Source organism: Gordionus sp. m RMFG-2023, chromosome 4 (genome assembly GCF_954871325.1).
Source record: "Gordionus sp. m RMFG-2023 chromosome 4, tfGorSpeb1-WG-v2, whole genome shotgun sequence".
NCBI classification, from domain to species: Eukaryota; Metazoa; Nematomorpha; class Gordioida; order Chordodea; family Parachordodidae; genus Gordionus; species Gordionus sp. m RMFG-2023.
In genome coordinates, this window is record NC_088778.1 from 12,292,731 (window position 1) to 12,319,880 (window position 27,150).

The 27,150-nt window shown below is 24.6% G+C and overlaps 1 protein-coding gene across 3 annotated transcripts; it reads right to left on the reverse strand.

Moving 5' to 3' along the window:
• Window positions 1–386: 386 nt before the first annotated feature.
• LOC135927773 (protein phosphatase ppm-1.G-like) lies at window positions 387–24,394 on the reverse strand. Of its 3 annotated transcripts, none has more exons than XM_065463948.1 (15): window positions 24,226–24,394; window positions 24,116–24,185; window positions 24,005–24,073; window positions 23,838–23,957; window positions 23,651–23,793; window positions 23,390–23,606; window positions 23,244–23,348; window positions 22,609–22,801; window positions 9,984–10,341; window positions 7,493–7,699; window positions 4,147–4,293; window positions 3,901–3,988; window positions 3,683–3,812; window positions 1,857–1,944; window positions 387–602 (listed from the first exon to the last, which is right to left on the reverse strand). In XM_065463948.1, exons 1-15 carry the CDS (start codon window positions 24,334–24,336, stop codon window positions 498–500), a joined length of 2,151 nt encoding a protein of 716 aa, XP_065320020.1. In that variant the 5' UTR covers window positions 24,337–24,394; the 3' UTR covers window positions 387–497. The 3 variants fall into 3 exon arrangements, with proteins under 3 accessions (XP_065320020.1, XP_065320021.1, XP_065320019.1); XM_065463949.1 differs by having other exon boundaries at window positions 23,847–23,957; window positions 24,002–24,073; XM_065463947.1 differs by having other exon boundaries at window positions 24,002–24,073.
• Between the last annotated feature and the right edge of the window lie 2,756 nt (window positions 24,395–27,150).

Consider the following 27,150-nt stretch of genomic DNA (forward strand, 5'->3'; position numbering starts at 1 on the left):
TCAAGTAGCAACATACTAAAGGATCATAATATAAAAAACTATGTAAGAATAAATGCACGAGCAGAAAATGCTGATATTTTATTTCTAACAGCATCATGAGCATGCACCGACCTTACCATCCTGTTCACAAAATTCAATACAACTAATTTATATTTCAATGAAGGAATCTATTTAAATGATTGTGAAGATAAAAAATTTGCAATAAAATATTAATATTGTATAAAAAAGGAAAAATTTTTTAACCCTAGTGAGATCTAATATGTAACCTACTTATAGTAAAAAGGTTCATAATTAAAATCAATTTTTAAAAAAATAATGTAATTTATTTATACATCTTACAAAAAAACATTAAATAAAAATTATGTACAAACTGGTATAGTCAATGTTATAAAAGTAAATTTGATTCTACAACAGTTCATTATCTATGTAAAATTTCAACAAAATATAATAAGATAATTAGGCATTGATAATTAATTAATTTAGAATTACAAGAAATATTATTCGGTAAAATACTCTTTCTTCAAAAGCACTATAACACAGGTCATATTATCGCACCCGGTCCCATCTCCTCCGGTATTTGGAGCCAAACAATTATCAAATAACTAAATAAATTATAAAGGCAAATATAGTGTGCATATGATTTTAATAATGAAAATGATAAGTTATTTTTGTCATAAACCCTCTAATAAAGTTTTGTTTAAAACTTTTTTACGATTTGATTTCTGGTTCCAGATATCTTATAATTTATGTTTCTCAGCTTTAACCTTTCCCACTTTGCTCAAGGTGAGAAAAAATTACTATTCAAACGGAAAATATAATAAAATTTTAATTTTTTAAAAGAAAACGACAAAATAATTTTTTTTAAAAAATTAAATATCGGTCTGAAAAAACACGGAATTATGAGGCAGGCAACTCTTATTAAATAAAAAACAAAAAGGTCAACAATTTTTAAGATAAATTTGGAAAATGTAAATTTTTTGTGTATTGCCTAAATTAACCTTTACAAGAGTTTTTGGTATTGGCCCATATTATCAACAAAAATAAAACGTAAATGCAGATATCACACTTAGCATTGGGGCTTATAAAAGAGATGCGCGAAAAATGGTCAAAGGATTAAAAAAATTTCTATTTGACTATTTTTATTAGTGGATAGTGAATTATTTCCAAAATCCCAAATCTCTCGATGGTTGAGAATGGGGGCGGCAGTTAAGGCATGACTGTTAAAGCGGATTATTACAATGTGACATTGGTTTTTCCTGGCAGTATAAACAATTAAAACAGTCTCTGCTCATAGATTCGACTGGTATTTATGTTCTAGATGAAGAATGTATTGATAAAATGTAAGGGATTGATTAAAATGACCTTCTAAATCAATCGATGGCATGGAGTTATAAAACCAAAAATTATTCAACAATCTGAAAGTGATACCTTCAAAAAATGGTCATTTTTGCTAATCATATTTAAATTTTTATTAATAATAAAATAATACATTACAAACGAAAGCCAGGGAATTTTTTTAATATTAGTCAAAAAATTTGATAACTGATTTCTTTTTGGAAATACAATTAACTATTGTATAATTTATCCTTTTATACTTTATAATTATGTTATATTTTGTATATTTTTTTAATTTAGTTATTTTTAAGATTATAATTTTGATAAATATTAGAATTGATTTGTAATGAACAAATAGTGTTATGACTAACTATTATAAAAATTAAAAATAACTAGCCTATTTATTAGGTTAGAATAATATCATTTTTTACTAAATAATATAACTCAAAATCGAGAATATATCTAAGAGTAAGTTTTATTAAATTATATTATACAAAAAAATATAGCTATTGAAAATATACTTCTTCGCAGATCTTGGATGGGTTATTAATATATTTATCCTTTCGTTCATCGATAAAATCAACAACTTCTTGACTAGACATCGAGTTCCTAATTTAAGTATTATTTGGAACAATATTTTTACATGAATAATTTTATAAAAAACGTTAGTGATCTGCATCGGGCCTAATTTTTCAAGCCCAGCCTGGCAAGAAATATTTTTTAAAAAAGTTTTGCCGGCCCAAAATTTAAAAATTTATCTGCCCGGCCAGGCCCGAATTTATTTAAATATAGAAATTAATTTTTATAATTACTTAAAATAAAAGGCATATGTTATATAGCGAGTTTTAATAAATTAAATCAAAATTTTTTATTTTACATAAAAAATTCAATATAAAATTGATAAATTTAGATATATTTAATAAAATTTCCAAGGTCCAACCCAGCCCGAACCAAATTTTTTTTAAAATTTTAGGCCCGGCCCGATTATTTTAAACAGAATTAGGCCCAAGCCCGAAACCCGTTCAGGCCGGGCCTAACTTTGCAGATCTCTAATAAACTAATCTATCATTTCTATATTTTAAAAAAAGAATTATGGAATTTTTTTTAAAAAATATTAACAATTTATAAGTTAAACTAGCTGTAAACATTTATATGTTTTAATTTGAGGTGACTATGTGATTTAATTAAGCTATCATTTTATAGGTTTTAATATATTTGTTCACCTTTCATTCAAAATCTTAAAACTAGAGATGTACCAATATCGTTTTGTACTTAATATATATTTAACACTATATCATTTCACTTACCATATCCAAGTAAGTAATTTAAAATACACTATTAAATATTAATTAGCTAATATAGTACACTTATGATGTCAGCTTAAAAATTTATGATATAAAATATGTTTGTTGATTTATATATATAATCATACAAACATATTATAAAATCAGAATCAATTAAATATATTTTAAAATTAATTAGTATAAAATTTCTTTTAATAAATACAAATATTTCAGCTAAAAAATAAAATTGCAAACATCAATATGTAGAAAAATGAATATAAAAGTTTAGGCTATGTTCTTAATTATATTTTGATTTGTACATGAAAAAAATTGATAAATTTAGCATTAAACTTTTTATCCGTCATTATTCATCGGAAAACTATTAATGATCAACAGTTTAAAAAAAGGAATGCTGGAGCAAATTTATTCTAATAATAAAATAACGGTATATCCCTACTTCAAATCATCTTACCCAATTTCTCTCTAGTATCATTAGCCTATATCTCCCATTTTCCCTTATTTTATTCTACCTTCAGCTCAGTGAAACCAAAGTATTTCCAGTTTGGACCAACTTCATAAGAACTTCTGTATACCATTAAACTGATTTTGCAACTTTCCTCTTCAAACTGTGTCCAAACATCAAAAAATTTAATAAAACTTTATTGAAAACATAAAATAAGCTTTTTTAAATAAGAAAATAAAAGTATGGCCATCAAATAAAGAAACAAGTTAACGAAAAAAAAACATATTTGTGAAATTTTCAATACTACACTATTAGGATTCCAATGAGGCAAATCTAAGACCAGAGTAGTTCATATTATGTATATCCCACTAGGACAATTATTGGTGCCGTATTGTATGGGAAAAAATGGGGTAAATTCCTTAAAGTGTGTTTTTTGGAGAGTAGAATGCTAAGATTAAAAATTTTTATTGGAAAATAACAAATTTTTTAAGAGATTTTATACAACATTTTACGATTTTTAGGTTTGACGAAATCCCATTCTGGAACTGTTCCACACAATGGCATGAATGGTATATGATTAATTCATGAGATAATAATATACCATATTCCGTCACAGGCTAATACTATGAAATCATGTTTGTTCGTAATTTTAACGTGTTTAACATCGGGAAAAGCTGTGATCATTTGTTCTTTGTCGGTCAATTCCTTTTCACCTTTGTAGTTGTGATCACCTTAAAAAAAATTTAAATACAAAACAAAAATTGATTATTTAAAAATTTTAAGATGACAAAAAAGTTAATAAAAGATTTTATATTCTACCAAAAGCCCTTGATAGATTAAGACCTTCATTTACCCTCCCATCTTCCGTAACAACTCCTCCTGCGTTTTCTATTCGTTTACGCTCTAGCTATATAAATATTTTTTATATTAAAACGTTAATTTGATATGAGAATTATTTAAGTATTTTTAATAATTACTATATAAAAATACGGAATTTAACGTGGCAACATTATTTAATCATAAAACAACATAATTTAATTCAGATATAATTATAATGTTAGTTACATCATCCTCTGGTTTATGATCTAGGGACATCTCATGAGCCTTCCCTTCACAGCTTATAACACATCTTGAATCTCCTATATTAGCTACGTATAAATCATTTTTCTTAAGAAGAGCAACTACTGCTGTACATCCGGAATCATAGCCAGGCTTGTATAAATATAAATCAAAAATAAAATCATTATTTTTATTAACTTTTAATTTAAATAAATATTATTAATCGCGATATCAAATAGATTGAGAAGAGTATAACTAATTGCCAGAAAAAAAGGATTAGTTAAAATAGATTATTAGAGAGGTAATATAACGTAATTAACATCTTAAAACAAACGATATTTTAGATTTATGAAGCCTCGATGTTCTGTCATAACAAATAAACGAGCTGAAATTATGAGCAATATAAGATTTGCAATCTAATTTTAGGATAGTTTAAAATTTTTTTAAATATTCTTTAAAAAGTTTCTGAAATAAGTAGAGCGTTCGAATTATCAAAATCTAAGAATAGCGAGAAACAAAAAAATTTAAAGTCAATTATTCGATTTTCGTGAACAGAAAATAATTTATTATGAATAAAAAATAAATTATTAGATTTTAAATTTTTGAATATGTGATAATCTCATTCAGTTCGTTTTGGAAACCTAGTTATGATTACCAAACTAACTCGAATTTATCGTATCGTTAGATGATATAAATACTTTTCAGAGGCCTGCAGAAATTATATTTTCCGATTTCGGATCAATAAAAAATTGATTGAGGTCTAACCCAGGTTTCAAAATTGATCATTTTAAATCATATGTTTTATTATAAGTTGCAGTTATATAAAAAATTTTATTATCTAAATTATAAATTTTAATAAAGGCTTTAAATATATTTTCACCTGAATGTGTTTCATTTATTGGACTGACATCCAAAATTATGTTATTTATTTTAAATTATCATCAATAAAATGGGCTGTTAGCCCTAAAAAGGAACCTGTGTTGCTATGCTAGTCCAAATGTCAGATGAAAAATTAATCTGACTTTTATTTTTATATATTTTTCCTTTACCAACTGTTCTTTTTCTGCAAATATATTATACATGTACAATTTAAGAGTATTGGAGCATATTGATTTTACAGAACAATCAAAATCACTTATAAATAATCATTTGAATTAATAATTTTAAAAGGTATATTATTAATTATCAATAATTTTAATAAATTATCCTTAAAATTAATTTTTATTTGAAGAATTTGGTGCAGACTTTAAAAAAATGTCAATTTTATTATTTTTTTTACTAAAGAATGAAACCTATTATAATGATTAATAAGAGGAGATGTTGTTTTGCCTTTACATTTTATAATACTCATGCAATGATTGCAAGCAGCCTTTTCACCGTCTTTAAGGATTTGATATTGATCCCATATGATTGCTCTCTTTTGTGAGGAAATTTTCTCATCTTCAACATCAAGCATAATTTCAACAGAAGCATTCTCCTCTAACATAATTAGGCTAGCTAACAATAATTATTGTAGAGATGTAATATATTTTTATATACCTCTGGTTCATATAATTTTTAATATAATTTATTATGAGATTCAAAAAATAAACTTTTCGTGAGATTCAAAAAATGTAGCAAATAAAAATTTAAATTTTCACTAGAAATTTTTGAATTTTTATAAACACAAACACATCACCTGTCAGATTGGCAGGTCAACAAGTAGAAATGACAAATGTTAGATTTATTAAAAAATTTATTAAATAATACGAATAATTCGTTTTATTAGAATCGAATAAATGATTATTCGTATTCAGATAAAACAAATAATTTATTATTCGTATTCTTAATTATTCGATTAGATTCGAATCGAATTATTTTTGAATAGGCCTAGTAGAAAGATGAATACAAACTATCAAAAATCGGTATTTCGCAAATAGAGAACAACCGAATGATGGAGAAAAATGCCTAAGTGAAGTATTATTTACGTAGAGAATTCCGAACATTCCTCAATGGAGCGAATATCAGCAAAGCTATTTATGGGGAGAAGATTAAATACATTATTAGACAGGGTCAAACCTTCAATTACTGAAAAATTAGAAACTTCTGTAGTGAAACCTGACCAGTTAGACAAAGGCGTACATAAATATTTTGGAGAAAAGGATTTAGTTTGGATAAAAAACCCAATTGAAAAAGGATGGCATGAAGGAAAGATAATAAGCCAACAAGCTAAATCTCTTATAACGTAGAAGAAAAAGGTAAAATCGTACGTAAACACACCGAACAACTACAACCAAATGACATTATAAAGTTAGGAGATTATAAAACAGTAGAAACAATGGAACCAAGTCAAGAAGGAATTCAACCCCGATACGATATCCAACGAGGGAACAAAAGCAAACAAAAAGATTGATAGACGATCTTAACTTGGTGGGAAAGAAGATGTGTTATATTTTAATATCTTATATATTTTAAAGGTTATGTTATTTAAATATTATATTATTATAACTTTCCTACATATTATTATATTATGGAGGCCAATATAATTGCATAATATTAAAAGTTAAATTACATAATTATAAAACACTATATATAAAATAAAGATACCGATTGTTTTGACTATAAAACAAACAACAGCACATTTCCGTCAAGATCTCAATCCACTATCCCCTCATTACAGAGAAGATGTCTCAAATTAAAGGTCTGCATATATTAAAATTTTTTAGACCCGACCCAGATAAAGTTTATTTTTTGCCTGGCATTTTTACCTAGCTTGGCCTGTTCCAATTTTTTACTATGGTTGCCCAGCCTGGTTTAGTATTTTTTAAATACAAGGCCTAACCCAAAATATATGTAGTTGAACACCAAACTAAATAACTATATATGATATTAGGGAATGGTTCAATTAAACACTCCACTTTATGGATTATTATTTCTATCAAACATCAAAATTCATCAATAATCTAGCCCAATAATTTTTTTGTTCTGCCCAGCAAATATTAATTTTTTCAGACAGAACCCAGCCCAGAGCTCTATCCCAAATTTTATAAACAAGTTAGCTGAAAATTTAGATAGTCAAAGAAGCAACATTACATCAGGTAATGCTGCTTATATAATGAAATACGAAAAGTTATTAACCACAAGTTTTAATAACAAACATTTACCATTTATGGAACTAAATCTTAGATGAAAGAGATTGAAAAATTAACTAACATTTACTTTTAGATGACTATTTGCATTAGAACGTCTTCTAGTTAATGTTCTAAAAATTAAAAAAAGGCTAGACTGGGAAAATTTCCAATCACTTGAGATGACTGGCCAATCGAATAAACATGGCTATTTAATAATAATGTAAATTTTTAAAAAAAATAACCTTTTGATTAGAATTTTCCATGAAATTAGACAATAAATTCCGTCTTTCCTCTGATGCTTCTTCATCATCCCCTATCATGTCATCATCTTCCTCCTCGCCAGCATCTTCATCCTCGTCATCTTCATCAAGTTCTTGTTCATAGTCGTTTAGCTTTTCCGTCACATTTTTTGAAGAATGCTCTTGAGTTTCAGAGATTTTTGTTTTATTCTGTTTTTTCATATTGGAAGATATAAATAATGTTTAAATATAATCGCTTTTGGTTTATTTATTTATTTTATTCAAAACAAAAAAATAAGATTTTCTGTTAATCATAATATCAATGATCTGAGGAATAAGTAAGCACCATAAACTTAAATAACTTTAATAAAAAATTATTGAAAAAAATGATTATTACTAATATTTAAATATTAACATCTAAATTCCAAAAACATTTTGAGTCAATATCATGTGTCATCTAGAAGGATTAAATATTAATTTATTAATAAAAGTTGTGTGATAATTAAAATGGATATTCATTAGTAATGAAATCTAGGCGCTTTCCTCAGTATTAATACTAATTTTATATTAAATGAAAATTTGGTATGAATGGCTAATAATATTGTAAATTTAAATGTAAGAAGGTTATAAGGCTCTAGTTGAAATTGAACTAGAAAAATGGGCTCAAAATCCAGTTAGAGCACCATTTTTGTTTAATCAAACATTATAAAAATATAAAAAATGATGGTAAAAAATAAAAAAAAATTACTTCTTTGAGAAGTTTGACATTTGGGATGATGAAACTTTAAGATTAGATATTTACTTATTTTTATGGAGAACACACTTATTTTAACTTTTATTAAGTTTAAATTGATTTAAAATAAATATTATGATGATTTTAGAGACGATAACTTATAAATAGTCTTATAGCTATTTGAGAATCTACACCATCATTTTTGAATAATTACTAATCGTCTCTTTTTCTAATACCAAGAAATGGTTAGGGTAGTTGCAGATAGAGAAAAGAGTGATTGCTAAAATGATAAGGACTATGCATAATGAAGGAAGGAAATATATCGTTGTCCATTTATTAAATTGAAATTAAGCCAACAATCTATTTTTTGATTTTGCCAGAAATAAAATGATAGTAAGGATTTCGTAATTTATGTTAAGATATTTTCAAAAGGGGCGCAGTGTTGTTAAATGCTAATAATGTAGAGCGCTACCGCTAACACTATTTGGCAAAAAAGTAGTGCACTTTTGCTAGGGCTATTTTTTATGCTACTTTATAAATAAATATTCACTTTATTTTATTGCATATTAATAAAGAAATCATCGTTATATTACTTCCATCTAGAGGGGGGATCAGAAAGTATAAGCTTCGCCTTACTAAATAATTGCTGTAGCATTTGAGGGCAATGTGGTATTTAATTTTCTAAATTTGAGGGCAATGTGGTATTTAATTTTCTAAGCTTTTATATTAGATTAATCAACGTTATCAATATCTAATTTACCTGCGATTTCCAATAAAAAAGATCAGAACATAAATACTTTATATTACCTTCATGAGTCGAGATAATCTACTGTTGTGTAGATGTAAGAGGATAGATCAAATATTAAAGACTTTCAATTCTTGGAAATTATCCAAAAATATTACCATTCACTTCTGTAGCAGGACACTTAGTAAATGATAAATTTTATTAAAATTATGGATAATATATTTATATATTTTCTTATGTTGAGGTTGCTTGATTTGAACGATATTGCTCTTCGCTATTTTATGCACCCAATATTAAATCCTATATTAATTTTCTTATTAAATTCAAAATATTCTGCAAATTTGGGTAATTCCATAATATCATTTTTTTAATGAAATTATGTGGTTATCATCTGTCTCGAAATTAACTTCCATGTCTATCTCTATTGGCGGCATTTTAAATAACTTGATAAATTAGATTTATAAAGCATTTTTTTTTGAAATAATAAATTGTAATTTTAAAGTAGCTAAAATAAAAGCTTGCTACTCTACAGCTATTTTTTTAAGTAGCGCGCGATTAGCTAAGTTCCTAAAAAAATAGGGTTGAAAAATGTAAAATAATTTATTACGCTAAACATAAGTATTTAATGAGTTATTTAATTCTTCATGGCGTTAGAGAGCTTTAAAGGTCCAATCTCTGGATGATTTGAGCCAAATCTTTAAAAATTTTGTTGCTAACAACTAGTTTTACAATATAATAATAATATCATTATTTAAAAAAATTAATATACAAAAATCACTGTTTTTTGGTCAAGGTGGAATAACGTACCCAACGACCTCGATGATATTAAAACTATTTGATTTATATTATAAAACGACTTTAAAAAATGGGGTTGCACAATGGAAGAATCAGTAATTCTAGGAGTCATATAAATTACCGTTTAATGTGATTAACGTTTTTAACAAAGAGAAAAAAAATAAATAATATATTTAAATTAAAAACTGAAAAAAAAACAAAATAAATAATATAAAAAAAACCTCCAAATTTTCAGTTATTTCCGACTTTATTTCAGATTTGATATTATCCACTTGGTCAATTAAATCCCCATTTTCATTTGGATGAGCATCTAGTATATCAGTAGTATTGTCGTCATGTTTGAGAATTTTTTCTACATTCTTGGCCTCCTTTACTTTCTTTCTCTTGGTACCCCGAGGTTTTAAAATGGATTCCTCTCGTGATAATTTGCAAACCTTTTTAACGTCTTTACATTCTACAACTTTGGTTTCTATCTCTCCTTCTTTTCGCTGTTGACATCTAATAGATGTCTTTGATTCGACTTCCTGGGTTGTGTCTTCCTCTATGGGCTCTTCCTCAGAACTGGAGGTTGATGTTTCACTATTTTAATAGATTTTATATTTGCATTTTTTTAAATCCGTTAATTATTTATACTGACGAGAAAGAAATAACATATGTAATTTTTAAGCTAAAAATTCTAAAAAATACAAATAAAGTAAATAGGTTAGGCATACCAAAATGCCTTTGAAAAATTTGTTGTTATCTGTTATTGTGCAAACATTTTTATTTTGGATGTGATTCCCTTTAAAAAAAGCAGTTACTGCTTTGTTAAGCACATCATATGTGTGCCTAACCTGATGTCTTATACAGGCTAAAGAAGCTGAACGTCTCTCCAAATTTGTCACATCAATTATTATTTATATAATATAATAAAATAGAAATAATTTTTATAAATTTACCAATTAAATGAAGTCCAGCAGACAGGTGTTGTGAAAATAAAAATGGGTTCTAATAAACTTTCACATAAAATATCTTTCGTTTGAGAAATATATTTTGATATTCTTGCAGATAAGATTTGTCTACCTATCCACATTAGTTGCGGAGATTGATAAGCTCATATCATCACAGGTTTGATATGGATGATTTCCATTTATTATATATTTAGTAATCTGTGAATCTAATTTATCTTTTCTGATACCTTTAAAATTTGTAGTTCTGCCAAAAGTTAATTTTCGAGACATTTAACTAGTGTTGTTAAACGACTCGTTTTGAGCCGATTTTTAAAAACGGCGAACTCAATATTTTAGCCAGAAAAATATAGCCTAAGCCTTGAGATTTCGATAATATATGTATGGAACTTTATTCCTTCTATAAGCAAAATCTTCAGGCTTGCGTAATATTTTTCTAGGTGAAGTATTGAGTTAGCTGTTTTAAAAAATCGGCTCAAAACGAGTCGTTTAACAACACTACATTTAACACTAAGCATCTACTACCAGCCTTCTCATTGCGAAATCCAAAATATTTTCGCATGGCCTAGATATTTATACAGGTTCCTATTTATTCCTTTTGAATAATTTGAATGTCATCTATCATATGGCAAGTCAGGATCAGAATTCATATTATATTCTGTATCTGTGTGATTCATCCGTCTGATCCAATGACATATATAATACCTAGACTGACGACTCATTCATTAAAAGTGTACAACAATGCAAATCAGCTGGAGACGTCATCTTGGTTACACTAATCTTTATTAAAATTTTAAAAGAGAGCCTAATTTATTCCTATATCTGATGCAAACTTTATTAAAGAATTACCGGATCATCGAGATAATAAGGAAGCAAATTATCAATTTAATAGTAGTATTTAACATGAGAATAATTAATATAGATATGTGTTACCAAAATGGCGGGTCCAGCTGATTTGCTTTTAACGACACTTAAAAATGCGTTTTAATGAATGAATAATCAGTCTAGATATTATATATGTCATTGGTCTGATCAATTAATAATATGAAATATAAAAAAGGGCACTCTTATACAGAATCAGACATTTAATCAAAATTTTAAATTTAATTTATATATATTAATTAGTGTTGTTAAGGTAACTAGTTACATTTTTGCTAAAAAATAACTATAACTAGTTATATTTTAAAAATTGTAACTAGTTATATTTCTACCAATGTAACTGCCCAAAGTAACTAGTTACTTTTAAAAATATGTATGCATAAATCTAAATAAAGGAAGATAATGATTCAGATTTGAATACATTTCAATAGAAGCTATAATGTTTTCCTAAGGGCTAACCAATTATAATATAAATGACTTCGACTACCTTCCCAGGCATCGAAGATGTTCCTGACACACATAAAACTTAGTGGCAACACAAGATGCCAATAAAATACTTTTAAACAATGAGGATTATAGGAAAGTGTATAAGGTTGCTATACCTAAATGTCAACGTTTGTGGAATACACAAAACAAATATGTCTCAGCTGCCATATCCCATTGTAACAAGATGGGGTTCTTTTTATAAATCTTTATCTAAAATATTATCACTTATAAATGAAATGCCTTTGGATTTCGATTAATTATGTGATGAATTAGAATTGTGTAGGTGTAAATTTAAATTAATGTCTAATAAATAATTTACAATTAAAAAAATTAGATTATGCAACCAATAGCTAAAGCTATTAATATACTAGAAGGTGAAAAATATATGTATCTAGGTTATTATACCCCAACAATAATACAGATACTTATCTGTCTGGAATGGAAGGTGTTCAAGAATTAAAATATTGTCAACCTTTAAAAGATACTATATTAGCTAGTATTAAAAAAAGGTAACAAATTAATAATAAAATGTTATAGGTTTCATGATCTTTATGATAATGATAACATAATTGCTGCTATTCTTCATCCACTATTTAAAACTGATTGGCCTTGGATAAGGCAAGAAAAGAATAGATCAAAAAAATGGAAATTTTAAATTTAATAAATACTTTAATACCTCACGGTGAATCTAACACAAATGGCTCATGTTCACAACAGACATCATTAAATGTAGTTGGATTTTTTGATTTTAAGCGTCAAAATATTATTGATAATGATGAATTTATTGAAAATTTTATTAAATCCAATAACAGCACATTATCTTTATATGACGATTTTCCAAATTTAAAAATACTCTTTACTAAATATAATGTTGTTATTACATTAAGTGCTCCTGTAGAGCGTTTATTCAGTCTAGGGAAGCTCATCTTTGGAGAGAAACGAGAGCATCTTTTAGATAAAAATTTTGAAATCCAATTGTTGTTAAAAGCAAATAAACATTTCAAGATATTTTTATTCAATAATATAAATATTCTATTATTTGATATTTTTTTCGGTTTACTTGTATATTTTTTTAAAACAAATGATTATAATTTGTATATAATAATTTTTTTATATTAAATAAATTCGTTCAGTAAATAAATGCGTTATATGAATGATGTATAAAGTAACTTATAATGTAACTAGTTACTTTTAAAAATAAAGGTAACTAATAACTAGTTACATATGTAAAAATGTAACTAGTTACTTTTAAAAAATAACGGTAACTAATAACTAGTGTTACATATGTAAAAATGTAACTAGTTATGTTTCAAAAGTATCTTTAACAACACTAATATTAATCTATGTATCTTTATATGAATAAGAGATCTGCAGATACCATTTGCACAGTACTGCCTCGATTTTTTTTGGCCCAATATGTATTTTTCAACCCGACCCATAATTTTTTTAAAATATATTACATTTATTCTTAATTTTATAGCTAATAATAGCTAAGATATATGGCCCAGCCTGGGTATTTTTTCAAAAAATCTTTTAGGCTTGAGACCAGCCCAAATATATTTAAAAAACTTGGCTTGCAGGTCTCTGATTTGAATAAAAAATAAAAACAAATATCAATTAATAAATAATCTAAATATAAAATAATTAATGATATAATATTGGATATTGTTCTTTATAAAGAAAAGAGCCTCAAATTTATGTGATAAGCTTCTCCTATCTGTAATCACTAACTGTGCTGAAGATTCTGATGTAACATATGTTGCAGGAGGTACCAAATACTTATGTGAAAGATTTGCCAAAGTTGGAAACCTTTGATCATTAACCCTTCAATAATTAAAAGGATTGGTCAAAGATAAAATATATATCTATTTCTTTGTTATTTAATGAAATTTAAATTCAGATGATTTTTATTTACTAGTTCTTTCTTAATAAAAACAATTAAATAAATAGACAAATAAAAATGCACAAAAATTTAGTTTCTTTTATATTCGATTATTAATATATTTTACACCTTCTATCATTAAAAAATGTAGAAAAATAACATTAAGCATTTGTATTCTATATGTGGCACCTTCACACTTTTTATGGATTTATTACAAGAAAGGGAAATTAGTTAAAAATAAATGATTACAAAAAATATATATAATCTGTATTGGTTAAATTTTTAAAAATATAGGCCTTATTTCAAAAGTTTAATATCAGTGCTGATCTGATACCGAGCCCTAGTGTTGCGTAATCGGCTAAAAACTACGCCTAAGCCTAATAAGGCTAGGCTAAGCCTAAAAATCGGCTAAGCCTATATAAATCTGCTAAAATTAAATTAGTCAAAATTCTGCATCGATGCTTAGTATTAATTATTATTTATTTATTTTAGTAAAATAATTTATTTTATTTATATTTAATGTAAATATTTTATTATTATCAACAAATAAACATGATATGATTTAATATTTTTTATTTATATTATTATATTTTGAAATGAAAATAAATTTTTTTATTTGATGTTATTTTAATAAAAAAAATAATATGCTGCTATATTGTAAAAATATAATATTCTTTTTAATATAATTTATTAGTGATTTTCACAATCTTCTTTATAAATACATCTTTTATTGAGGAATTATATTGTAAATTTTATTAGATAAATAAACAATCATTTAGGTGAAATCTTTTATAATTTTTTATCATTTTTTTAAAATTATCTATTTTTTATTAAATGAGGTGGATTTTATGAAACTTTTTTGATGATTTTATATGATCTTTTTAAGGATAATATTTTAATGTGACAATTGTCATAATCGTTATTTTATAAGTTTTTTGAATTTTTTTGAAGAAAATAGGTTAAAATAAGTATTAATAACATGTGTAAATATAAATTTAGTGAAGATGTACCAATGAAAAGTGACAATTGTCATAATCGTTATTTTTAAAGTTTTTTGAATTTTTTTGACGACAATATGTTAAAATAAGTATTAATAACATGTTTAAATAAAAATTTAGTGAAGATGTACCATAGAAAATTGACAATTGTCATAATCGTTATTTTATAAGTTTTTTGAAGAAAATATGTTAAAATAAGTATTAATAAGTTGTTTAAATAAAAATTTGGTGAAGATGTACCATAGAAAAGTGACAATTGTCATAATCGTTATTTTATAAGTTTTTTGAATTTTTTGAAGAAAATATGTTAAAATAAGTATTGATAACATGTTTAAATAAAAATTTAGTGAAGATGTACCATAGAAAATTGACAATTGTCATAATCGTTATTTTATAAGTTTTTGAAGAAAATATGTTAAAATAAGTATTAATAAGTTGTTTAAATAAAAATTTAGTGAAGATGTACCATAGAAAAGTGACAATTGTCATAATCGTTATTTTATAAGTTTTTGAATTTTTTGAAGAAAATATGTTAAAATAAGTATTAATAACATGTTTAAATAAAAATTTAGTGAAGATGTACCATAGAAAATTGACAATTGTCATAATCGTTATTTTATAAGTTTTTGAAGAAAATATGTTAAAATAAGTATTAATAAGTTGTTTAAATAAAAATTTGGTGAAGATGTACCATAGAAAAGTGACAATTGTCATAATCGTTATTTTATAAGTTTTTTGAATTTTTTGACGAAAATATGTTAAAATAAGTATTAATAACATGTGTAAATATAAATTTAGTGAAGATGTACCAATGAAAAGTGACAATTGTCAAAATCGTTATTTTTAAAGTTTTTTGACGAAAATATGTTAAAATAAGTATTAATAACATGTGTAAATATAAATTTAGTGAAGATATACCAATGAAAAGTGACAATTGTCATAATTGTTATTTTTAAAGTTTTTTGACGAAAATTTGTTAAAATAAGTATTAAAAACATTTTTAAATAAAAATTTAGTGAAGATGTACCATAGAAAAGTGACAATTGTCATAATCGTTATTTTATAAGTTTTTTGAAGTAAATATGTTAAAGTATTGATAACATTTTTAAATAAAATTTAGTGAAGATGTACCATAGAAAATTGACATTGTCATAATGGTTATTTTTAAAGTTTCTTGACTTGACGAAAATATGTTAAAATAAGTATTAATAACATGTGTAAATATAAATTTAGTGAAGACAATGAAAAGTGACAATTGTCATAATCGTTATTTTTAAAGTTTTTTGACGAAAATATGTTAAAATAAGTATTAATAACATGTGTAAATATAAATTTAGTGAAGATGTACCAATGAAAAGTGACAATTGTCATAATCGTTATTTTTAAAGTTTTTTGACGAAAATATGTTAAAATAAGTATTAATTACATGTGTAAATATAAATTTAGTGAAGATGTACCAATAAAAAGTGACAATTGTCATAATTGTTATTTTCAAAGTTTTTTGAATTTTTTTGACGAAAATATGTTAAAATAAGTATTAAAAACATTAAATAACAATTTAGTAAAGATGTACTATAGAAAAGTGACAATTGTCATAATCGTTAATTTATAAGTTTTTTGAATTTTTTTGAAGAAAATATGTTAAAATAAGTATTGATAACATGTTTAAATAAAATTTAGTGAAGATGTACCATAGAAAATTGACATTGTCATAATGTTATTTTTAAAGTTTTTTGAATTTTTTTGACGAAAATATGTTAAAATAAGTATTAATAACATGTGTAAATATAAATTTAGTGAAGATGTACCAATGAAAAGTGACAATTGTCATAATAGTTATTCTTAAGGTTTTTTGAATATTTTTGAAGAAAATATTTTAAAATAAGTATTGATAACATGTTTAAATAAAAATTTAATTAAGATGTACTCTAGATAAGCGACAATTGTCATAATCATTATTTTTAAAGTTTTTTGATTTTTGTTGACGAAAATATGTTAAAATGAGTAATAATAACATTTTTAAATAAAAATTTAGTGAAGATGTACTATAGAAAAGTGACAATTGTCATAATCGTTATTTTTAAAATTTCTTTGATGTAAATGGGTAAAAATATAGATTGTAAAATTAAATGAAACATATGGTAATAATAGATTCTTCTCCAAAAACAGGAGCAAATTGGCATTTTATTACATCCGTTCATCGGGTCAGAAATTAATATGCAAATTTATATCATAATATCTAATCATAAGTTAGAAATTATTATTTTTTTACCAATTTTCACTAGACAATCTTGTTTAAAATTTGGGTAAACTTTTTTTTCTATTTTAAAATCAATATCGATGCAAGTTAACTATTTTCGTCACAAAAAATCAAAAAACTTTGAAAATAACGATTATGACAATTGTCGCTTATCTAGAGTACATCTTCACTAAATTTATATTTAAACATGTTATCAATACTTATATTAAAATATCTTTGTCAATAAAATTCAAAAAACTTTAAAAATAACGATTATGACAATTGTCACTTTTCATTGGTACATCTTCACTAAATTTATATTTAGACATGTTAAATACTTATTTTAACATATTTTCGTCAAAAAAATTCAAAAAACTTTAAAAATAACGATTATGACAATTATCACTTTTCTATGGTACATCTTCACTAGATTTTTATTTAAACATGTTTTTAATATTTATTTTAACATATTTTCTTCAAAAAAATTCAAAAAACTTTAAAAATAACGTTTATGACAAATGTCACTTTTCATTGGTACATCTTCACTAAATTTATATTTACACACGTTATTAATACTTATTTTAACATATTTTCGTCAAAAAAATTCAAAAATAGCGATTATGACAATTGTCACTTTTCATTGGTACATCTTCACTAAATTTATATTTAAACACGTTATTAATACTTATTTTAACATATTTATCGTCAAAAAAATTCAAAAATTTTAAAAATAGCGATTATGACAATTGTCACTTTTCATTGGTACATCTTCACTAAATTTATATTTACACATGTTATTAATACTTATTTTAACATATTTATCGTCAAAAAAATTCAAAAAACTTTAAAAATAACGTTTATGACAATTGTCACTTTTCTATGGTACATCTTCACTAAATTTATATTTACACATGTTATTAATACTTATTTTAACATATTTTCGTCAAAAAAATTCAAAAAACTTTAAAAATAGCGATTATGACAATTGTCACTTTTCATATGGTACATCTTCACTAAATTTATATTTAGACATGTTATTAATACTTATTTTAACATATTTTCGTCAAAAAACTTTAAAAATAACGATTATGACAATTATCACTTTTCTATAGTACATCTTCACTAAATTTTTATTTAAACATGTTTTTAATATTTATTTTAACATATTTTCTTCAAAAAAATTCAAAAAACTTTAAAAATAACGTTTATGACAAATGTCACTTTTCATTGGTACATCTTCACTAAATTTATATTTACACATGTTCAGGCGCGTACGAAGTAATTTGGTCTGGGGGGGGGATAATAAATTTTTTTAAGAAATAATATTTTTAATTAAAAATACTAAGCATAAATTTATTAGGATTAATAACTTTTCTAATACACAATTTTAAACTAATGTGAATTAAAAAAATTATATATATAAACCGGCATTTAAATGTGAATCATAAAATATAAAGTGAATATAACCCACGATATGAATCACCTAAATGACCCAAAATTGAAATTTGAATTTTTTGAGCTTTTAAAATATATAAAGTATAAAAAATTTAAATGTTGTAAATATAAATTAATACACAAAAAGTTTCTTAGGAATAATTGTATTTTGTATGTTTTGAGCTAATTTTTCAATTATCAATCCTTGCTTGGCGTTAGATGTCTATGAATATTCAAAAGATCCAAATCATTCAATCTACTTTCAGATGTTGTATTTCATAGGTATGTTTTTTACAGACTTGCAGGCCCGGCCCCTGAGCCGGACCGTATTTTAATTTTTTTAAATATACCCTAACCGGGCTCGTAATTTTTTTTTTAAAAACACCCGGGCTGGGCCTGAAAATTTTTTAAGAAAAAATATCCGAGCCGAGTTGTATATTTTAAAACCAAATATTTGAAATCGCCATTATTAGCTATAAATATCAAAAATAAATATAATTTATTTTAAAAAATTCGGGCTAAGCCAGCCGGGTCGGGCCTGAAAATTTTTTTAAAGAAAACCCGGGCAGGAAAAAATTTTAAAATAAAATCTGGGCCTGGTCCTGCAAATAGTACCTCTGCAAGGCTCTGTTATTCTTCTTAAAAAAGTGAATGTTCTCTCATTAGTTTACTAAAGAGCTGCTAATATATATATAACCATTTTAATAATTGGGAGTATAATCTAAAATGTGTTTGAAATAAAAAGCATCCATAGCATTTTTTGTGTATCAACCATAGTTAATCTTTTAATCATAGTTATTCAGCTAATAAGGCATCATAAGATATTTTAACATCTTCATGATAAAAATATAACAAATATTTATATTTTTTTTCTATCACCATATGAAAAAGGTTGGGAGAGGGGACATTTGTTTTATAATACTCTTCTACTGATCCTATATTAATGTTTTGATGATGAGCTTGCTTGCTGCAAGTCGAGGGGGACAAATATTTAACACGTATAGCTCTGCTTTTGACTCAACAATAACATATAAAATATGAAATTCTTCAACAACACTAGCTCTATTTCCTTGAGTTCTAATAAAATGCTCTCCGCTATTCTCATCTTCTTAATCAAGTCAATGTTATGTTTTTAAAAGTATTACATAAAATAGTTGTATAATTAAATAATACATTCTAATGAGAAAAAAAATTTGGAATAAGTATTGAATCCAATAATTTTCTTGCTTCTGAGGAAATATTTCTTTCAAGCCATTGTGATATTTCAGTAATAGCATTAATAATCAGCTCTTCTAACTCCAAAATAGCTGTTACTGTGGCGGAGACTCGATCTCGTTGGACAAGCTTGCAATTTTTTTCTCCCTGTTGGACAAGGAGTTTCAGAGATAATTATTATTTTATTAGAAATTTAGATAAATATTACGCCACTAAAATTTGAAAATAATAGGTAAATTACGCCAAGGAAAACTTGAAATCAAAATTGATTGATAAAATAACTTAGTATATGAATGTGATAAATAAAATATATATATATATGTATATAAGAGATAAGAATAAATATTAACAAATATAAATTAATATTAACAATAATATTTTTGAAAAATATAATCCGGCATCTGCATTTTTTGGCTTTGGGGGGGATTTGTCCTCCTGCCCCCCCCGTTGCGTACGCGCCTGCACACGTTATTAATACTTATTTTAACATATTTTCGTCAAAAAAATTCAAAAATTTTTAAAAATAGCGATTATGACAATTGTCACTTTTCATTGGTACATCTTCACTAAATTTATATTTACACATGTTATTAATACTTATTTTAACATATTTTCGTCAAAAAAATTCAAAAAACTTTAAAAATAGCGATTATGACAATTGTCACTTTTCATTGGTACATCTTCACTAAATTTATATACACATGTTATTAATACTTATTTTAACATATTTTCGTCAAAAAAATTCAAAAAACTTTAAAAATAACGATTATGACAATTGTCACTTTTCTATGGTACATCTTCACTAAATTTATATTTATACATGTTATTAATACTTATTTTAACAAATTTTCGTCAAAAAAATTCAAAAAACTATAAAATTAACGATTATGACAATTGTCACTTTTCATTGGTATATCTTCACTAAATTTATATTTACACATGTTATTAATACTTATTTTAACATATTTTCGTCAAAAAAATTCAAAAAACTTTAAAAATAGCGATTATGACAATTGTCACTTTTCTATTGGTACATCTTCACTAAATTTATATACACATGTTATTAATACTTATTTTAACATATTTTCGTCAAAAAAATTCAAAAAACTTTAAAAATAACGATTATGACAATTGTCACTTTTCTATGGTACATCTTCACTAAATTTATATTTATACATGTTATTAATACTTATTTTAACAAATTTTCGTCAAAAAAATTCAAAAAACTATAAAATTAACGATTATGACAATTGTCACTTTTCATTGGTACATCTTCACTAAATTTATATTTACACATGTTATTAATACTTATTTTAACATATTTTCGTCAAAAAAATTCAAAAAACTTTAAAAATAACGATTATGACAATTGTCACTTTTCATTGGTACATCTTCACTAAATTTATATTTACACATGTTATTAATACTTATTTTAACATATTTTCGTCAAAAAAATTCAAAAAACTTTAAAAATAACGATTATGACAATTGTCACTTTTCATTAGTACATCTTCACTAAATTTATATTTACACATGTTATTAATACTTATTTTAACATATTTTCGTCAAAAAAATTCAAAAAACTTTAAAAATAACGATTATGACAATTGTCACTTTTCATTGGTACATCTTCACTAAATTTGTATTTACACATGTTATTAATACTTATTTTAACATACTTTCTTTAAAAAAATTCAAAAAACTTATAAAAGAACGATTATGACAATTGTCACATTAAAATATTATCCTTAAAAAGATCATATAAAATAACATAAAAATATTCATAAAATCCACCTCATTTAATAATAAATAGATAATTTTAAAAAAATTTCACCTAAAAGATTGTTTATTTATCTAATAAAATTTACAATATAATTCCTCAATAAAAGATGTATTTACAAAGAAGATTGTGAAAATCACTAATAAATTATATTAAAAAGAATATTACATTTTTACAATATTGCAGCATATTATTTTTTTTATTAAAAAAACATCAAATAAAGAAATTTATTTTCTTTTCAAAATATAATAATATAAATAAAAAATATTAAATCATATCATGTTTATTTGTTGATAATAATAAAATATTTATATTAAATATAAATAAAATAAATTATTTTACTAAAATAAATAATAATTAATGCTAAGCATCGATGCAGAATTTTGACTAATTTATTTTAGCCAATTTTTAGGCTTTACCTAATTAGGCTTAGCCGATTTTTCCACCTAAAATCTCGGCTAAGCCGTTTTTTAATCGGCTAAAATTAGCCGATTACGCAACACTACCGAGCCCTTTAAAATTATTGGGCCAATCTAATATTTTTTATAAATATTGGCCGATTTGATATTTAATATTGGCAGGACACTACCCTAATTATATATATATTTTTTTTAAATTGATATCAGATCCATATTGGTATTGGTAAAGTGTCAACAGTGCATTCTTGATGAAATAAAACAAATATTATGAATTTGAGATTTTTCTTTCTTATTTTCCTTTTGAATTGTGGTTATTTTCTTTTATTTAGAAAATTACTAGTTTGACAAAATATTTATAGTTTTCATTTCTTATAATTGAACAAAGAAATAATTAAAATATCAAATATGGTGAAAAAAACGATTAAACAAATTTACGAATATCAGTGACATTGCTGGTATATTAGTTTAAAAAGTGGAATATCTATTAGCGTATTATTCCAAGCTTAAAAACTTATAAATAATCCATCTTACACTTTCATGAAAAAAACATAATAAATTGAATATAACCTATCCTTTTTGTTTATGTCAACTGCAGAATCATCAGAAGAATAAAAAGTTGCCTGAAAGTCATCATCACTTGTATCTTCTTCTCCATCATCTTTGTTTACATTATCTATAGGTAAATCTAACAATGCCCTTGTGTGGTCAGAAAACAATGGTGAGAAAGGAATATTTGATGATGGGGTAGTTGTAGGTTTAACTTTAATACAGATTTGATAATAATTTAGTTATTAATATTAATGATGTGATATACAGTCAACCCTGTTTGATTGGGCACCACTGGGAGCAAGATTTTGCTCAATTTAGACAGTTACTAAATTTATCAAGATATTATCTTATAGAAGTTAATAAGAATTTGATTGGGGCTATAAATTTTGGTCACATTAGGGAGTTGCCTAAATTAGACAGGTTTGACTGAATAGGGATGTATTTAAATATTTTTTAAATATACCCAGGCTGCGCCAGAAATTTTTTTAAAAGAAAATTTGGAGCAAGTCCAGATGGAAAATTTAAAATGCAAGATAGGCAGTAAAAAATTTTTAAAAAAAATCCATGCCTGACCATGCAAATGATATCTCTGCAGGTCTCTGATAAATTTAGATATTGTTAAATTTTTCAAAATATATCACATGTTTAAAAACCTTCTACAATAATTTCTCCATATTTTTCTATCAAATTTTCAACAGGAATATTTGCTTCTTCTTTCAAAATTAAAGCTTCATCTTTTTCAAGTGATATTTCTGACTCTATTAAACCATTATATAGATGTGTCATAAATTAGACTAACCAGATATTGAATAATTATTTGATAATGATGAAGGACCAGGCTGGTCACATTTTGAAGTATCAATATCCTGACTAATTGTATCAGACATTATATTAAGATTTTGTGATATTTTATATAGGTTATTTTTTATAGGGGTACTACAATATTCAACACCATTTAAGGGTGTTTCCTTAGTGTGATCTAATGATGTTTTGCTATTAATAATATCAAAATTTTTCTAATATATAATATTTCTCTATTTATTTTTTATATATATTTAACTTTTTTTGAAATCATTGGAGATATGACATATGGTACATTATTGAGCTTTTTAAATTTTAGTTTTAAATTTTGTGGATTCTGTATATCACCACTACCATTAATATTTTCTAAGTTGTCATTTTCAGATTTGTTGCTAGCCAATTCTGATATAAATAATATATAATATGTGAGATAAAAATAAAATAACCTAGTTCACCTTCTGAAAGTTCTGCTAATTTTTTAAGTTCTCTTTCAATGTCAGGATTTTTTAATTTAGAATCAAACATTAAAAATGCTTTTTGTAAAAAACATTCCATATTCTTATAATCTGTTTTCAAAATTTAGGTGTATAATTTATACTCTAAAATTTACCACTATAGTCTTTTTTTAACTTTTGTAAAAATTCAGGAAAATGTAGAGCTGTGTATTTGGCTACCTCAGAGCCTAAAATAAATTTATTAAATAAAATTAATTATATTATTAAACCTCCGTGGCCATCATATACTGCAAATAAGGACTCATCCTTTTCATAGTCAGGTATCATATTATGTGCATCCTAATTTATAAGTCATAAATAATGTAAGGCTTAAATAAACCTCTTGAGAACTTCTCCATCCCTGCATCGATGAGTAACCACAAATATAATTTTCATAGTCAATGTCTAAAGAATCTTTATTAATATTAGGGTGTGATAAGTAAATTCCCATTTTAAAAATAATTAAAAAGTGTTAAAATCAAGGTTCAATTTGTGCGCCGTGAATTTTATAATTATTTATATCTCCGAGTAAAATATTTTTATTCGATTATTTCATAGAAATAGAAATAATATTTTGGGAAAGCAAGTGCTAAATAAAGAAAAAACATCCAATGAATATCAAATAAAATGAAACTTTGATGATATTTATAATTTTTTTAAAGATGTTGTTACTAGTGTTTTTAAATATCCCGATTTGAGTTGATTTTTAAAAACAGCCCGATTAAGATTTTAGCGTAAATTTGAAGTATTATGTCACCCCTCTTATAATATTATGTAAGCCTCGAGATTTAGCAAATAGTGATCTAAACATTTCTGCCCTCTATTGGCAAATTTACTGGTATATATTACATGAAACACTTACAATATTAAGGAAACACCTTAAATTAATTAAAAATTTTGAGATTATAAGATATTATATAATTTTATGTAGAATTTTAAATAAAAATAATGAATAATGTAAAATAAAATTTTATTTCTAACTATTTATCAATTATTTTTATTTTGTTTGAGATTCTTATAATCAGCGTCTACATGAGCGGGAGGGGTAGGAACAGTTTGCATCCTATTTTTTTGAGGGGGTAGGCTGCTTTGATGGGGGTATGATAAATTTTTTGGGGGGTTATCTATTAAATTTTGAGATCAAATAGGACAAAATCTATTGCTGTAAAAATTAATACTTTTATTATAGAATTATTATAATACAATTCATCGACTAAATCTATATATTGCAAACAATCATACATTGTTTTCCAAATAAAACTTTCTGCTATCCCTTGTAATGTAATTTAAAAGGTTTAGATATTTTAACAAGCTCATAATGCCATAATAATTAATTAATTGTAAATAATGGAAGTTTTAATTGAATTTATTGTCTAAAAAATAAATTCTTTATATTCACAAAATATCGATAGTTATTAATTTAAGTTAGACTTTATTAATTCTCTGAAAAGTGTATCAATAAATTAAAAAGGTGAAAATAATAATAGAGATACATCGCCGCCGAAGGCGCAGGGGATTTTTAGGGGGTTAGGCACAGGTTTTTGAATGGGCTTTGCATCCAGTGAATATCTTGTCATGTAGACGCTGCTTATAATGATAAAATATTTATATAATTTTATTTTATGAAGAATTTTAAATAAAAATATCGAAACGTAAAATAAAATTCTATTTTTAACTATATATTAAATATTTTATCATTAAGATTCTAATGATAAAATATTTATATAACTTTATGAAGAATTTTAAATAAAAAGGGCTTTTCCTGGTCTTGTGGAATTTTAAAAAGCAAACAAGTCATAATGTAAAATAAAATTCTATTTTTAGCTATACATCAATTATTTTTATTTTTTGATAAAAAGTAATAACATTAGTATCTGAGACATAGATTGGGATATAAAATGGGGTTACTGAAAAAAACAGGTCAGAATATTGAGAGGTTTTATCTAGCAACAATTTAAAAATAGATGTTAAAATTCCCCACTCCCCAGTACCATTCAATAAATGAAAATAAAAAATGTTGGTTGTAATCCCCCCTTAATGGTTGAGATCTAATACAAAAAATGCCTTATGCATTCGGTGCCTCTAAGATTATTATAATAATAATAATTCATTGATACTTAATATTTGATGGAAGGTATTATAATTATATCATCTAGATTTAAATAAATGTTACTAATAAAGAAAACTTTTAAAAAAAATTATTCGTAAAAAGAAAAATTAAGTTCCTCTGGCAGAATCAAAACAACGAAGATTCAATATATCAAAAAATAATTTTATTCGAAACTAATGAACATTATGAATGATAATAATTTAATTCGTAATATGTATATGGAACTATATTTAAAAGTAAATAATAATCCAATTCGTAAAAAATATACAATAATTATAAGATGTCCTCTATTAGGAACATACTATAGAAAAGATAAAAATAAATTAATGATAGAATTCATGAATAAGAAAATATTTTATTGTAACTAAATATATATTCATAACAAATATAAAGACATTTGTTAAATTGATTGCCGCAAGCACTAAATATCCTCATTTGCGACAGTAACAATAATATTTGTTAAAAAAATAAATATAATTTAATATATTATTTAATTCAAATTTTGCCGATTTAAAATAGGGATTTTTAATCAAACAAATATTTTTTAACCCTGATATGGTAAAAATATGTTAGAAATGCTTAACCCTCTTTTGTAAAAATCTTGAGGTAAGTAATACTGATTTGGCTAAAATATTTGGTCAGTTAGAAAGCGGCAAAATCTAAGTTTTCTTGTTATATAAAAATAATTAAAATCCCCGTTATTTTTATAAAATGTTGTATTGTTTTTTATAATTTAACATTTTCATAAGTATTGGAACATCAACTTGCTTTAGATATATATTTTTTTATCATTAGAAATTTATATATATTAAGAATCTCCGTAAATTTTGCAATTTAATGATATGTATGAATTTCGATATATAAAATATATATAAATTTCTATATTTTCTTTAAAAATATTTGTATTTTTTTTTAAAATATTACAAAAATATTTTAATTAATTTAAAATAATTTTTTTTAAGTATATATGTCGATACATATATTAAATTGCAAGAAAAAAATAGGTGGGTTCGGTTCGGGTTCGGTTCAGGGAAATATTTTCAAACCCGGTGTAACGTGTGAAATTGATTACCGTGAGATTTTGAAATCTCACACCATCAAAATTTCACGGCTAATACCGTGTGAAAGTGATTTCATGAGATTTTGATTTTTATC

Excerpts from the sequence above, each read along its gene's own strand:
- LOC135927773 (XM_065463947.1), bottom strand. The coding sequence starts at position 24,336 with ATGGGAATTTACTTATCACACCCTAATATTAATAAAGATTCTTTAGAC. Across the intron at positions 23,958-24,001 it reads GTTAAAAAAAGACTATAGTG|ATTATAAGAATATGGAATGT; the intron begins GTAAATTTTAGA and ends TTTTGAAAACAG. Across the intron at positions 3,989-4,146 it reads ATCATAAACCAGAGGATGAT|CTAGAGCGTAAACGAATAGA; the intron begins GTAACTAACATT and ends ATATTTATATAG.